Genomic DNA, 17,182 nt, shown 5'->3' on the forward strand with positions numbered 1-17,182 from the left:
GAGATTGTATTTATACCTCACCCTTCACTGGAGCTCACCCTTCATGAGCACCTTTACAATCTCCTTTGCCTTCCCCTCCCCACAACAGACACCCTGTGAGGTATGTGGAGCTAAGAGAACTCTCCAAGAACTACTTTTGAGCAGAATAGCTCTGAGAGAGTTATGACTGATCCAAGGTCACTCCAACAAGTTGCATGTGCAGAAGTGGGGACTCAAACCCAGTTATCCCTGATGTGTGAGCATACTTAACCACTACACCAAACTGGCTCTCCAGAAGAAAGCAACATTATGAATAGAGTTTAGTTTCATTTAGTCTCATAAAAAATGTAAAAGCTGCAGAAGCCTTCAATGGAAGACACATAATAGCATAAAATCAGACTGGGTCCCTTAAACAAAAATATTCAGCAATATAATTTTTGAATAATATATATTCTGTCCTTAAACATTTCCTTGAACAACCACAGGCATTCATGAGTTATTCATCTTACCTTTATGCCATGCAAGATTTCATTTAAGAGTTTAACTCGTTGATCAGTGTTTTTCGACTGACTTTTCTGGTGGGGAAAAAGGAGGTGGCATTTTTAAATCAGAAAACCCAAATATTCCACCACTGGTAAATATAACTATGCCAGTAATAAAGGGATGGATCACGCACTCAACTTGTTCAAACAATGTCCACTGACTAGGGGTTTGCAAAAAAAAGAAGAAAGCCACAGAACTCTGTATTTTTTAGGGGGTTGAGTATATTGAACTCCAAAAATACCAGTATTTCCTGATATTCCAAAATTCCAATACCTGTATGGTATTCAGATAAAGTAAAAATTCAGGATTGCCAAATGTTTTCAGTTCCATTATAATATTCTTTAGTCAATGGCCCCCATAGGGTATAATGGAGAATTGATCAGGGGTATCTGGGGCTCAGGGTATGTGTGTTTTGAAGTAGAGGAACCAAATTTGCAGCATAGCTGAAGCTTCTCCTACCACCCCCCTCCAAGTTTCAAAAAGACTGAACCAGAGTATCCAAATGGAAAATCATTTAAAGGGAACACAGTCACCCATACGGTGTTTAAAGGGACTGCAATACCTTAAAACACTCTTTAATGCAAGCTATCCAGCAGCCCAAAACAATCCCAAATTTATTTTTAGTATTTTTTTCAGCTTGGTTTATACCAAGCACACACCCCTATCACTGACTGTTTCTTGCATCCTAGCCATGGCACTACTAAGGAACCCCAACCAGCATTTCTGGGCAGAGGGATCTACAGAAAAAGAGGGAAGTGGAAAATATCTGTTCCGCAAGTAGAGCTTTGCTCATAGTTCTCTGGAGCCAATGTTTTAAGAAGTATAATTGTAGTACCTCCCTTAAATTACTACAGATTTTTTTAAAAAAATACTTCTACAGCCATTATAAATGGAGACGGTGTTTAGCAATTATCTTTAATTAAAACGAATTCCTTCCTGTAATGTAGCAACTTGTTACTGAAATTCCTTACCTTGAGTTGCTTCACTTTAGCAGCTACATAAACATTTATAGGTACAACCAAAAGCAGCATTCCAACACCTGCAAGCACAGAGGGGCCCAGTTCCTGCCAAAGGAAGATGATGGCCAGCAGAATCTGAAAAGGTGCTGACCATAAGAGGTTCAAATTGATGGTCAGCTCCATAAGCTGCTGGACATCCGTTGACATCAAATTAACTATTTCACCCGTTGTATACTTTTGTCGTGAAGCACTAGACAAATTCAAGGCCTGTACACATGGAAGAGAGCAGATAAAGTGAACAGTTTTGAAGCATTTTCTACAACGTCCCTGTGGTTTTGATATGTAACCATACGAATTACATTACTCTGCTGCAGAAATAATAAGAAATAATTCCAGAGGCACTTTTAAAACTAACGCAATTTAATCCTGAATAACTTTTCATGAGTCAGACATGCATCTGAGAATGTGAAGTCTGACTAATGAAAGCTTACAGTGAAACATTTTGTGTTAGTCTTCAAAGTAAGACTGGGTGGAATTACACATTGTTGGGAAGGATTTAGGGGAGGGACAGGGGCTCAGTGGTAGAGCATCTGCTTGGTAAACAGAAGGTCCCAGGTTCAATCCCTGGCATCTCCAACTAAAAAGTGTCCAGGCAAATAGGCGTGAAAAACCTCAGCTTGAGACCCTGGAGAGCCGCTGCCAGTCTGAGTAGACAGTACTGACTTTGATGGACCAAGGGTCTGATTCAGTATAAGGCAGCTTCATATATATATGTATGTATATGTATGATTACTGGTAAATTCTGAAAAAAAAATTATGTATGCCATAAACAATCCAACAAATAAGTTCATGTTCTTTACAGACGTAAAACTTCATTCATCATTGAATTAAGAGAAAGCCTGTTTGATCTAGAAACCACACCAGATATTCAGCTTCCTATTTTCTGTTTTGTTTTGTTTTTTAATTGATTTATACAGTCCATAATAGGATAAATCAGGTTTTGGCACTGTTAAGCACTGTTTTAGCACTGAAACCATCTCAAAAAAACTTTCTTTAATTTAGTATTTCATAGGGAAACAAACCGTTTTTAAAAAAAACTACTTTCTGATCCAATATGACCTCAACCAAAAAGCCAAGAATGTAAAATCAAACATACTTTAAAACCAGCCTGGAGAAAAATGTTCTATCCTTTTAATGCAGGCTTAATGGGATGTAATTTTCTAGGTGATGTTATATACTTTATGCCATGAACAGATTCATTTTCACACAAGAAGTTTCTATTAAAGTGACAGCACAATTTTTCACCAGGCATGTTGGACAGATGTTTTGGTGTGTAATATACAGGGATGGAATTCTTTGCATATTAGGCCACACATCCGTGATGTTGCCAATTCTCCAAGAGCTTACAAAAAAGAGCCCTGGTAATATAAACATCTGTATCTTGGTCTTGAATTAAGTTACTTCCACTTTTCTTCTTTCTTGGAGTTAATCTGAATGTATACTATGAAGACTTTTTGTTCTACAACACAAAACTTAATATAACTCAAGTTCTGTAACTGAACACCATAAGTAAATTTTCTACCTGCATTAAGATTTGTGTGATTTCTGTATTTCAATTAATTTACTTGAAAGTTAGTCCTACTGATTTTAGTTGAACATACAAGAAAGTGGTGCTTTAAATCAGAGTCTTCTGGAAAGATCCACAATGTTCCTGCCTCCCACTCCAGCCCACTGATCTCTAGGAGACCCCGAGGAATGACTTGAACAGGGACTGCAGCACAAAGTGGGGGGAGGTGTCAATGTTAATGGCCAATTTGGTCTGGATCCAGCCCTTAACCAGGATCAACAGAGGTACAGTATGCATCCATACTAGCCAATAACAGAACTTGCATATTAGAACCACCGACTGTGAAAGATCTTCCGTCTAGTTAAAGACGGTGCTTCATGGCAGACACAAACACAACTGATCAATGAAAGAGCCCCATAGTATTGTTCAAAAAGAATATATAGCATGAATGGAGAGAAACAATTACCTTTTTATATAAGAGGCCAACCATTGCAGTCTTAATTTTTACTGCAGTTAGCAAGTTAAGACGTTGGAAAGCCTGATGGATAAGCGTTTGCACAACCACCACAATAAGAAGAGCAACTGCATACCCATAACCATTCCAATATGAGCCAGAATGATGCTCACAGAGATCAATCATTTCTCTGCAAATTAAAAAGAATACTTTAAAGCCCATACTATAGTTTGCTGAATCAATGCTCATCCTTTATGTAAACCATTTGCAAACAAGTGGGACCCTCTTACCTTCATCCTGCTTGCATAATGGGAGCATATGATAATGACATTAAATCAAGCACAACTTTCCAATTTGCATTAAATAAAATGTTATTCCTGTTTCAACTAACTATTGCCTGGAAATTAAAGCCAGAGATGGCTTCCAAAATATTTCTTGTGCAGAACAGGTATGGTCAGGTCTCAACTGCATCCCATGCCATCAGAATTTATGAGGCTGACTGCAGAATGTCCACTCAGTTACAGCAACTGCAGTTCTAACACCTTTAAGACCAACAAGTGCTAATGTTTTAAGCATGTTTTATTTTAAGGTTTTTTTAAATCTTTAATTGTGTTTGTCTGTGTCCTTTAAAAACTTTATATCTTTGCTACCTAATAGGTACACACAAGGCCTGGCCCGACAAGGCTCGGCACAACAAGGTCTCATTTATGTCAATTTGGCCCTCATAACAAATGAGTTCAATACCCCTGCAGGCTGCAGAAAATGACAGCCACAGTCTTATACTGTATTTAATCATTTCATTCACAAACTTACTGTTGTAGAGAAACAAACCAAAGCTATATAGTAACCACCTGTATGCTTACCTACAGTCCTTTGAACAATTAACCTACAGGCCCACCTTATAAAGCTGAGCACATAATGCTAAAAGTATACACAATGAGAATTCCAGGTTGACTCAACATCTGACGACAGATGTCTGATGAAGAGGGCTTTGATTTATACCCTGAAACGCTTGTTGGTTTCTAAGGTACTACTGGCCAAAAATCTAATTATGGTACTACGGAACAACACAGCTACCCTGTTGAACTCAATACATCAGAAACTAGGTTTGCCAGATCCACTTACCTGGTCAGCAAGGGTCTCCTGGAAGTGACATCACGCACAGGGGTAGCACTTCCTGTTTTACTGGAAGTCACCCAAAATGTTGCGGGGGGAGGGGGGACTGGGAATCCTATCTGAAACATATTGGGATGGCTACCTCCTTTGACAAGAGCAGAACTATCTAAAATTCTGCCTGCAGGTAATGAAAGTTCACAATGTAAGTCAAATAACTAAATAGTCTTGCTACTTAAAGTCAGGAATTTGATTATGGTATGAGTAATGTAACTGAAGAGGAAGCGGGGTGTTTGTGTGTGTGTCAATCTGGAGTGAGCAGTGAAGTGGCCAAGTTTGCGGATGACACTAAATTGTTCAGGGTGGTGAGAACCAGAGAGGATTGTGAGGAACTCCAAAGGGATCTGTTGAGGCTGGGTGAGTGGGCGTCAACGTGGCAGATGCGGTTCAATGTGGCCAAGTGCAAAGTAATGCACATTGGGGCCAAGAATCCCAGCTACAAATACAAGTTGATGGGGTGTGAACTGGCAGACACTGACCAAGAGAGAGATCTTGGGGTCGTGGTAGATAACTCACTGAAAATGTCAGGACAGTGTGCGTTTGCAATAAAAAAGGCCAACGCCATGCTGGGAATAATTAGGAAGGGAATTGAAAACAAATCAGCCAGTATCATAATGCCCCTGTATAAATCGATGGTGCGGTCTCATTTGGAGTACTGTGTGCAGTTCTGGTCGCCGCACCTCAAAAAGGATATTATAGCATTGGAGAAAGTCCAGAAAAGGGCAACTAGAATGATTAAAAGGCTGGAGCACTTTCCCTATGAAGAAAGGTTGAAACGCTTGGGGCTCTTTAGCTTGGAGAAACGTCGACTGCGGGGTGACATGATAGAGGTTTACAAGATAATGCATGGGATGGAGAAAGTAGAGAAAGAAGTACTTTTCTCCCTTTCTCACAATACAAGAACTCGTGGACATTCGATGAAATTGCTGAGCAGACAGGTTAAAACGGATAAAAGGAAGTACTTCTTCACCCAAAGGGTGATTAACATGTGGAATTCACTGCCACAGGAGGTGGTGGCGGTCACAAGTATAGCCACCTTCAAGAGGGGTTTAGATAAAAATATGGAGCACAGGTCCATCAGTGGCTATTAGCCACAGTGTGTGTGTATATATAAAAATTTTTGCCACTGTGTGACACAGAGTGTTGGACTGGATGGGCCGTTGGCCTGATCCAACATGGCTTCTCTTATGTTCTTATGTTCTAACTAACCATCAGTATCCCAAAACACAGTAACTTTGTCACCAAAACTGCATGCTATTGGCGACCCTTTGGAATAATTTACTTTTGCCAGCAGCAAGCAGCTGTTTCCATTTCTACAATCCACTAGCTGGTTGCAAAGTGACTAATACTGCAAACAGCTGTTGTAAACATATTAAGTCTTCAGCATGTAAAGACATTTGTGAAATTTAGCACACTTACAACCATGCACAAAAAAACTATGTTAAAAGTCTAGACTATAGGAATATCTATCTTTAAGAAAAATTTTAGATCGAATAAAGCATATTTATAAACTTACTTCATAATCTGCGGACTCAAAAAAGAGAAAAAATCAGCTGCAACTTTCAGAATGGTAACCTTGATCAATGCGACTTTAAATGTTTGCCACAGTGGTGACAGTAGAGATGCTTTCTGGAAAACTCTTTTCCTTGTTACATCTTTATATACATGCACCTGAAGATCAGATAGGAGGAATTTTGAACTTACAACAACAACAACAACAAAAATCAGCCTAAAAGATTCATAGGTATTGTATAGGAAGTCATACTAGGGCATCTTAAACATGGCTCTGCATGCTTTTTTCTTTGCACAGTTCTGCAGACTTCTAGAATATGTCTAGATATAAATGTACTAAAGGAAACCAAACAAGAATTAAGAATAAACTTATACAGAGTTACTCCAGTTTGTCTACTACATAGAGAAGCCAGTGGGCCAAGACTGGAGTAATTCTGCATAAGATTGTACTGCATGTCTGCTACCAAATCACAAAATACGCACACGTAGTGCCAAGTACAACATAAAATCTATTCATTTAGTGTTAATACAAATATACACCTTGTTTTAAATGGCACTATACAAATATGAAAAATGCTTCATCTCCTATAAAGAAATCACTGAAAAAGCACTTTAGCCACATTAGCATTAGAAAAGATTACCTTGCACTGAATTTTTAAAAGCACCAAATTGGTATACTGTTGTTTTAAAAATTACTGATAGCAGGAAACATAAACATAAGAAATCCCTTTGGCTTGTTCTCTTAAAACTTTAACAGTGTAACAGAAGAGATGCCCCAGCCTAAGCCCCTAGAAATCATTGGAGTAATTCCACATAAGAGTAAATGGTAAATTATATTATCTCAAACAACCTCTCTAAATTTCATAAATCACTTTTCTGTTCTCCCAAAATGCACCGTAATAAAAAACTCCAAGTGCCCCTCTATTGGGTAGGACAGACCAACATGATGAGCTCTATCCACACTTGCACAATTGACATGCATCCCCATCACACTCTCACATACACACATTTGGGATTCTCTACATTTAAATGGAGGTCCACGTTGCATTTCATACAAGCGATAGTAACTAATAGTGCCTGCTGATAACTTACGAGAACAGGGGTGTCAAACATGTGGCCCGGGGGCCAAATCAGGCCCCCAGAGGGCTCCTATCAGCCCCTGGAGCAACTGACTGTCATCGGCTTCCTTCTTCTTCTCTCTTGCTTCCTTCTACATAACAGCTTGCTTTGCAAGGCTTGCTCAATTGCACAGGAACTTCAGAGCAAAGCCTTTAATTTCTCCATTGGCTGATGCTCCTCCCTTGGGGAGGAAAGGAGGGGGAGGAATAGCTTGTTTTGCCAGGCTCAATCCCACTACAAAGCTGAGCCAAGCCTCTCTTCCTTCTATTGGCTGAGGCTCTTTCCCCTCTTGGTCCCCTGGAGAAGGAAGGAAAGAGGCAGAGCTTCCTTTGCCCAATTCCCTGGATTCCATGGGAGAAATACAAAGAAAGCACCTTTAAGACTAACAAATGCTAATGTTTTAAGCATGTTTTATTTTAAGGTTTGTTTTTTAAAAAAACAACTTTAATTGTGTTTGTGTCCTTTATAAAGTTTACAGAACTGCTACAGTTTTTATCTCTGCTACCTAATCTTAAATAGGCACACACATGGCCCAGTCCAACAAGGTCTCATTTATGTCAGATCCGGCCCTCATAACAAATGAGCTTGACACCTCTGTACTAGAATATAATGTCCCCTGGTTAGCTGATTTATACTAAGCGATAACAATCAGGCTTTGGGAGAAGGCATCGGAGGATTGGATGAAGGATATAATAAAGCAGAAATATTAATGAATATAATACAGTGGATATGTGCCACAAAAGCTGTCTTAAATCAGCACACGTTCCAACCCTTCAGCCTATTGAGGAGAGAACTAAAGTACCTGGCACCCATGGACCTTTGTAGAACTACTGCCAAGTAAGAATACAAGGTTTTTAGGTAATAAAATCTTAGTGAATGATCACCCAAATGTTGCAACATAAGAACTGGGAGGGGAAAACGTAAGCACAGAGCTAAATATGGTTTATGCATAGTCACACGGGAATTCTTTAATGGATTCATAGAGCAGGGAGAACACATTTTTCCAAAGCCTATCTAAAACTACCAACGAAACATTTACATCGATCTCTACAGGGAAAACCCCCCTATAATTAGTGTCACTCAGATTCACCTTTATGTCCTTGGTTGACTTTAAAATTTCCCTTCTCCACTGCTTTTCAAAATCTGGACATACAACGTAGGATGAATCCTTTTCATTTAGTTCGAACAGATCATCTCTTTCCAATGGTTTCTTATAGCCTAAAGTTATAACTCTATTAAAGAAAAATTAAATTAGAAAATAATACAAAGCCACAAATACTCTATATACTGGCATGTGCTCAGCCCCCACCCCACCCCCATGGGACAAATCACAACCCCCAGACTGTTTTCACTTCAGGAAAATGGAATGTGAGGAGGAAACATTTTAGAATGATTTTCTACTGGGAACTCACAACAGCTGTCTGATTTCAAGTCCCCATGGCAGCCTTATGTTATTGTAACACTGAGTTTGAGTCTTAAGGAATGGGAGAAAGTTATCTGGTTATAATAATAAATTTAGGCCAGGGAATAAATACAATGTATAAATGTGTATGAAAATAAGAACTGAAACACCCTTGTTCACTTGCAAATTTCTATAATAGCTGAATCTTTGGTTTCAAGACCACATGCACCTTTTCGGAATACCAGTATGGAACAAACAATGATCATTCAAAAGTGAAAGATGACACACAATACAGGACAGAATAGTAGCAGTTAAGAAAGAAGTAAAGAGATGGCTCCCATAATGGGCTGCACCTCTTAAAATACCACTGCTGAGCGATCCTGAAGACCAATATGCCATATAGTGTGGGAGGGTTGCAGGAAGAAATCCCCCCTCCTTGAACACATACAAGAAAGCACTTGCACCAGAGACATAGCCTGATCTGCTTGCACAATGAGAGTGATTTTCACAGGGTCTTTCTGAAAGCCACATCCACCATGCTGTGTTGTTTCAAAGGTCCCTTGACCCCAGCTTTTGTGGCAGTTCACAGTGAGTGGTTGGGGAAGATGATGACATGACTTAAATTCAATTTTGTTCAACTTGCAGACTGTCAGAGAATGCAAGTCAACATGGTATATACACCCAGCTTCACAACAGAGGTCACTGTCTGAACAAGCAAAGAGGAAAGACACAACACAAGCCTCACAGATGACAAAAGGAAAAGCAAGCAAAGCAAACAATTGAAGAGCACCAAGTCCTTAAGAAGAGTTTCTGGTCAGACCCAGTGCATCTTGATCGACAGCTGATCATCAAACTAATATGTTGATGATGGAAAGACTAATATTATAGCTTTCAGAGCCTGCAAGACAGGGTGCTTATGCAACCCTGAGAGTTAGTCTCACTCTCAGACTAACAATAAAGTTTATAGGAACAACAGCTCTCCTTTTTCATAATCTCTAATAATCATGTGACTTTACTGTATAACAGGTCATGTATAACACCTAACACATACTCAGAGGTGAATAACTCATCCAACAAGATTAAATTCATAAGGGAGTATTTTTCCCAGAGAGACTATTTTTAAAAACATTAATCTCAGAAAGACTTTTGTAGAGTTCAAGAGCAAATGAAAGCAGGTAGGCCTGACTCACTTATTTAAATATTGTCCAGTTCCCTAGAACAAATATCTATCCACAATCTAATCTGAGATTCAACACTGGTCAGACATTTTAACTATACAGCTAGAAGTCCCATTCAACCAACCTAACATTTTAACAAACAAAAAGTATAGATCATTACAACTATTCTTCCTTTATATGTTCAGTCTAGCAATATTAAATATGAATGGAGAGGGAGATATATTTTCTGCTCCTGGCCTTCTACAGAAAACCAGATGTCCATCAGAAATCTTCTTGCCTAGAATTCATTTCATATAGAAGACACTGTATTTAAAGCTTCTCTGAGACTTATCTGTATTTTCTCTTTTCTGTAGGCTGATCAACCACCATTTAGATATGCAGGGAAAGGAGTAATGTCAATGGGTACTGAGCAACTTGTTTCTCCTGCTGATTTTTTGACAGACAAAAAATTATAAATCAAGGATAAAAGCACTCCTCTGTCTTCTCAGTTTCAGACTAAATACAATGTGCCGAATGTCTGCTATGGATTTAAAAACACTAGGATTTTGTACCTGCTATACCAGGAATAAGTTATCTTGCTAAAGAAGGAAGCATTTTCCTCTGAGCTGCATTTCTGTAGAAAAACAAACAGGAAAAAAATCTAGATTAAAAGCTGATTCTACTTCTCCAGTCTTTAGCAATTAAATAAATGAAATTTAAAATAAACCAAAGTCCACAATCTTGTTGTTATATTTAAGTGAAGTTAAATGTTTAGGCTTGCATTTTATTTATGTAGTACCATCAATATGGATGACACAAGAGTACAGATTTCCATATCCCCTATTTTTTTAGTTACATATAAAAAGACATAAATGTATACTTAACTATGTGCAGAACTAAAAACTAAAGAGCTACTATAACACCACTGCAATCAAGCAAGTGATTCCAGAGATCTTGGGATCACAGGGTAGTTCAGGGGTCCCCAACATTTTTTGATGCCTGCTAAGTGTTCTTATACAGTGGGTGGAACCAGTGGGACTTCTGCCCATCACATCTGATTTTAAAAAACTGCTTCCCCAATAGCTGCCACCACAGCACAACAGTCGTCACTATTTGAACTGAAGGTATTTTGTTCTAGTAATATGTTCATAAAAAGACTTTTGCATAACCTGACTCCTGTCTTTGGTGGCTGGTTCTGCCTCCAGGACAGCCATTCTCTGGTTGCACCCACCATTCAAAGATACATGGAGGTCAAAAAGGTTATCAGCATGCAGCAAGCAACAAATTCTATGTTAGGAATTATTAGCAAAGGAATAGAAAATAAAGCTGCCAGGATTGTAATGCCCTTCCATTAACTTGTTACAGTCATGTTCAGAAGACTATGAACAGTTCTATTTTCTCAACCTCAAAACGAGTTCGTAGAGCTAAAAGTGGTGAAGAAAAATGTAGCTAGAATACTCAAGGAATCTGATCACTTTCCACAAGGCTACAAAAATGCATTTTTTAAACTTTGTGGGAAAAGACAGCAAAGGAAGAGGTTTATAAAGTTATGAAGTTATGAATAAAGTTTTATAACATTATGAACAATGCAGAGCCAGTGCATAGACATTTATCTCCATGCATAATATTAGAATCTTTATCTATCAAATGAAACAGACTAGAATTTGATTTGAGAAAGATAAAATCAACTACTTTATATAAAATAATATGGAATTTTCCTGGTGAAACCCAATGGCTTCAAAAAAAGAGTTAGGCAAATTCATGACAAAGGCTGATACGACAGGGCTGCTTTAATGTTCTAATTCCTACTATAACCATACCATCTTCTCTTGCTCCCATATAAGGGTTTCTGCCAACCAGAATAATTTGCATTCATTTTTATGATCAATTTGTACGTGCACAATAGTAATCAGAACTGTTCAATCACTGCTAGAACTCAAATAGATGACTGAAGCAAGCATGATCTAGTTTTAGTATGTCATTGGAATTTAAGAAGTAAAAACACATCAACCATCTGGAGGCATACTGCTAAGACTCTGCACAATCCATGGTCCTCCCTTACACTGACTTATTGATTTACCTTCTCAACTATTAGATCTCTGGCCAACAGTTATGACACCTATATTTTAATCTGTAAAAAGTGCCTGCACTGCCTATGGTGTATTTTATCCTGATGTGTTTGTTTTATTGTTGGGTTCTTAACCATTTTATTGTGTTTGTAATCTGCCCTGAGCCCATCATGGGAAAGGGTGGAATATAAATCTACTAAATAAATAAATTCTTTTCCACAAGTAGTTGGCCGTTTCTGGAAACCTGTAACGTACTGATGCCCTAACTCCTCTGGTTCCTCAGGTGTCTCTTTTTCTGTACTGCTATTTACCTCTTTCCAAGAGCCGGAGAAGACTTCATTTCAACACCCTTTCCCTTTTTGTTTTCTGCCCTCTTGTTATTCCAACCCCCCCCCCCACACACACACACAGTATGCATTTACATTTTGAAAACTGGACAAGTTCAGAGTAAAGGATAAAAAGGACATGGAATAAAGACCACACTCCTATCATAGTGAGCAGACTGCTGTGAAAACCTAAGCATTCTCCTTTTCCTGCTACTTGCAGTATTCCATCTGCAAAGCATTTTCTAATGGGACTGCAAAATGGGATGCTTATACTCATCCCCACTCCAGTTGCCACAGTAGAGTACCTCCCTTTAATTCTGACACTAATGCTAAAGAAGTTACTGCAAACACCTCAGGGCCAAATCATACCTGGAATTTTATTGTTCCCACAAAAATCTTGTATGAATATGCCTACAATTGTGCAAGTCTCAAACTTATGCAACTACTGGGAGATAAACTATGACTAAAAAGTAATTTAATCCCTCAAACATTCTGTGCCTCATGTGAATGTCCTGAATGCAGGACTGTTTTGAAAACTGTTTTTCAAAACACACTGGGCATTTTCATGCATAATATTAAAACAGTAGGAAGAGAGAAGACTTCCAACTCACACAAGCGGAAAGGTGCTCAATTTATGCCTCTTCTTGCTGCAGTTATCACCCCACCCACCCCAATCAGGATGAGCTTGGTGGGAGGACATGGGGAGTTGGACCAGTAGCTTTTGGGAGAAAACTGGGAAGGCTCATTCCACATTTTGTCAGCTTCAAGTCTGTGTCTATAATTTACAGAAGCTACAACAGAAATTCTCAGACTTTTAGTACCTGAAACATACTTTTCTGGATTCAAAAGGAAATACTTCTTTATGCAGAGTGATTAAAGTGTGGAATTCACTGCCAGAGGATATAATGATGGCCACAGGAATACACAGCTTTAAAGGGGGATCAGATAGATTCATGGAGGATGTCTACCAATAGCTACTAGCCATGGTGACTGAGCAGAACCTCCACCTTCAGAGGCAGTCAACCTCAGAATCCCAGACTCAGGAGCCAAAATAAGGGGAAGGCCTAGCCTCTATGTCCTGTTGTTGGCCCTTCAGAGAACTTGTTGACCACTGTTTAAGATAGGATGCTGGACTAGAGATTGACCATTGGTCTGACTCTGCAGAGCTCTTCTCGTGTTTTAAATTCAAATTAAAGACATAAGTGTTCTAACAAAGTTTACTTTTAGAATGTGTAAAACACTTTCCAACTTCAGAGCAGCACCTTCCCCACTACATATGAATGTCATGTTCTGGCCATGCCTTTGCTGAGATAATATATAATTCCACAGCGTCTCTGAATCAGAATAACTGAATGATACAAAGCAAATTTACACCTCCAGTGAAGATTTATTACAAATGTATTTGTTAAGTATATTTCTATGCTACCTCTTCAGAACCTACTCATGGTGGCTTACAATTTAAAACACCATCATATAAAAACAAGCTGTTAAAACAAAAGGGTGGACCAATGAATCACTCAGAGACAAGGCAGGCAGCCTCTGCGGTAGGTAAATACATTGGTATGACGTGAACCTTTCAGTATTTGTGACCCAAAAGCAGCTGTTGCAAGACAGAATTCAATAATTAATGAGGCACAATATACATTCAGTTTATAAAGTACCTCTCATTTTCTTTCTGTCTTAATAACATTCATAAAAGCATATTAAACATGATGCCATGTGAAAAACGACAACAGAATGCCTGATCTGTGCAGTCTGGTGGTTGGACTTCAAGCACTAAGACCCACCACCACCAAATAAGAAATTAACTTCCAATAAAGACTCTTTATGGCTAAGGGTTTTTTGTGTGTGGAAAAACAGAACAAACGAAAGGATTTTAGAAAGTATATACACACACACGCTAACTAGGAAGCTACTTGAAAACGTTTCCCAGACATGTCTACACTTGTTGGGCCAGAGGTCCAAACCAATTAAGACCTGAGCCGTCCTTGAACTTTGCCTCTTTCGGGAGCAGTACCTCCCGAAACACAGCTCTACTTTGAATGAAACAAGTCGTGCTGACTGAATTAATAACACTGCTTACCTCGCTGAATGTCCTTTCTCAGGGCAACAAGAAGTAGTTCCGGCACATTTCACCCTGACTCAAACATGGTACTGAAACAAAGACAGAATGCCTCTGAACGTGTACAGAGTGCAGTCATGTCTCTGAGCGAAAGGCAACGGCTTCCCTGTCAGTGACCAATCCGTGATCGCGTGGAGCTGGTTGAAAGGTAACACCCGGGCAGTTCACTTTTTAGAAAATACCATGCATCTTTTACACCGTGCATTTCAGATTCTGCCCATTTGCAATAGGAGAAAACAAGCTTTCTGATCATTTCTTTAAAAAAAAAAAATGCAAACCTAGAGCAAATTACCTTTCGGTTAAAGGGCTGCAGGTTTTGATAACGCACTTCCTTGGACCCCGACAACGGACCTAACATTTCTGCTGTAAGGTCTGCTGAACAAAAACCTGAGTAGTGCCACCAGCTCCGGCTCTTAAAATGACCTAAAAGCAGAGGCGGTATCAACAGACTGAGCGCCTCTGATTGAAAACTGAGGCCAGCCAATCCAGCGCCCATCTGCAGATCAGGGCGGGTCTGGTGGGTCTAATGTCAACAAAAAGTGGACAGTGGAAAGCGAAATCGAGTGAATACTATCCGAAACAGGCCTTCGTGTGTAGGCGGCCGTCAAGACACGCCTTCTAATTTAACTGTATTCTATTTTGACCATATTTAAAAAAACAAACAAATTCACTTACATTTGAGGTGAGCCGGGCTGACGCTGAAAAAGCGTGAAGTCTAGGTCTGACTAAAATCTACTTTTGCCGAGTTAATCCTACACAATCAAATCATTTTCCTCTTGAATTGCTGTAGTGTGTTCTGAATTGCATTTAGTAATTATAATCCCTTCTTTCTGGGAGAGCAAATTTCCCTACATTTTAAGAGTGAGGAGGAAAAAATATGTACTCATCCCAGAAACATTGTTTCCCAATGGTGTAGCTGCACATGTCAGAACCTGTAGTTGAAGAAACTACACAGTAAGTTTCTGCATCCTTCCCTCCAAGATACCAGCATTGGACATGCTGAGCTTGCTATCTGGTCTGGTTTCCCCTGTAAAATAACAACATAGGAGCACAGCCAGTTTATAAATATCCTGCAGCCTGCCTGGATCAGAGGGGTTCATATCAGAAGCCCTCTGCTAGCACAACACAGACAATTTATCCATAGACCAGACGTTTATCAATTGCTGAGGGTGCAGAAGGCAAGAATGTTAAAGTATCTTGTACCAAAATTACATTTATGATACGATGATGGGCAACAGTTTGTCTGCCAACAGTTCTATTAAAAAAAATTAGTCTCTGTGTGCACTTGACAGTTCAAGTCATAACATGTGTTAGTTTCCAAAGAGAGAAGATCCCTTTAGCCAAACATTATAGGTGACCAGCTCAGTGTGCATGGCCAGCACGTGGAAGTAGGTGAGGTAGGTGGCTGCTTGGGGTGCTACCTGGCTTATGGGCACCATGGGTGCCCCCCCCTCAGCTCACCCACAGCCCCTGCTCAGTCTTCTTGGGTCTTCCCTCCCCTGCCATGCCACCGCACCTGTCCTCTCCACGGGTGGTGAGGCAGCAGGGCCAGTGCTGGTGGTGGGGGGTACAGGGCAGGTGCCTACTGTCTCAGCCTACTGTTTTTTAACCATCCCACCACAGCCTCCAAACCCTGCAGCTAGGGTGGTATCTCAGCAGCTGTCCAGTAACAGATATAGCTGAATGTCATCACCAGCTGGAACTGATGGACGTATAGTATCCAGATCACGTGATGTGATGGTTTCGCTTTACTCTGCTGTGGTAAAATCTCAGCTGGAGTACTGTGTTCAGTTTTGGGCTCCGCATTTAAAGAAGGATACAGACAAGCTGGAATGGGTCCAGAGGAGGGCGATGAAGATGCTGAGGGGTCTGGAGACCAAGTCCTATGAGGAAAGGCTGAAGGAGCTGGGGATGTTTAGCCTGGAGAGGAGGCAGTTGAGAGGTGATATAATCACCATTTTCAAGAACTTGAAGAGCTATCATAGAGAGGATAGTGTGGAATTGTTTTCTGTGGCCCCAGAAGGTAGGGCCAGAACTAATGGGTTGATATTAAATCAAAAGTTGCCGGCTCAACATTAGGAAGAACTTCCTGACCATTAGAGCGATTCCTCAGTGGAACAGGCTTCCTCAGGAGGTGGTGGGCTCTCCTTCCTTGGAGGTTTTTAAACAGAGGCCATCTGACAGCAATGAAGATCCTGTGAATTTAGGGGGAGGTGTTTGTGAGTTTCCTGCATTGGGCAGGGGGTTGGACTAGATAACCCTGGAGGTCCCTTCCAACTCTATGATGGCATCCCAGCCTGAAACTCTGCACTAGCTGAGTTAGGGGGCACATCAGGGAGAGGATTGCCCCAATGAACACCACATGTTAAGGGGTGCCAAGCTGACACCCTCTCTCCTAGGGCCCCCTCTGTTCCCAACCAAAGAGAAATGAGGAAAGTCATTTCAGCAGTACCCCACAAACTCCCACATCAACAAGGCAGTGGGTCAAAATATTGTGATGAATACTGCTGTAAGATCAAATAGCAACTGCAGCAACAGCCCGCCTCAATCCATCTGTCTGTGGAGATCATCTGTCAGAGTGACCAACACCATCTCCATGTGGCCAGGGCAAAAAACAGACTGGAATGAATCCAATGCCAATGTGTCATCCAGGAAACTCTTGATTGAAAACCAAGACAAACCATTGTGTTATAGAGAAATGGTCCATTCATACATGCAAGACATCATTTGATATTACAATTGACTGATGAAAGGACTTGCCTCCTTAGTCACAGATAACACATTCTTCCAACATGCTCGG

General features: G+C 40.1%; 1 protein-coding gene across 1 annotated transcript in view; it reads right to left on the reverse strand.

Annotated features, from left to right (window-relative positions):
* The window catches only part of LOC132569093 (multidrug resistance-associated protein 1-like), a 56,088-nt gene extending 41,348 nt beyond the window's left edge, over positions 1-14,740 (reverse strand). Inside the window, exons 1-7 of the mRNA XM_060235274.1 lie at positions 14,675-14,740; positions 10,438-10,499; positions 8,397-8,538; positions 6,192-6,346; positions 3,515-3,692; positions 1,494-1,748; positions 489-554 (exon numbers count right to left, since the gene is read on the reverse strand). Of these exons, the coding sequence (XP_060091257.1) occupies positions 489-554; positions 1,494-1,748; positions 3,515-3,692; positions 6,192-6,346; positions 8,397-8,538; positions 10,438-10,499; positions 14,675-14,740 (924 nt within the window). The remainder of the gene's footprint in view (positions 1-488; positions 555-1,493; positions 1,749-3,514; positions 3,693-6,191; positions 6,347-8,396; positions 8,539-10,437; positions 10,500-14,674) is intronic.
* Between the last annotated feature and the right edge of the window lie 2,442 nt (positions 14,741-17,182).

This window comes from Heteronotia binoei, chromosome 3, assembly GCF_032191835.1.
Source record: "Heteronotia binoei isolate CCM8104 ecotype False Entrance Well chromosome 3, APGP_CSIRO_Hbin_v1, whole genome shotgun sequence".
Lineage (NCBI taxonomy): Eukaryota > Metazoa > Chordata > Lepidosauria > Squamata > Gekkonidae > Heteronotia > Heteronotia binoei.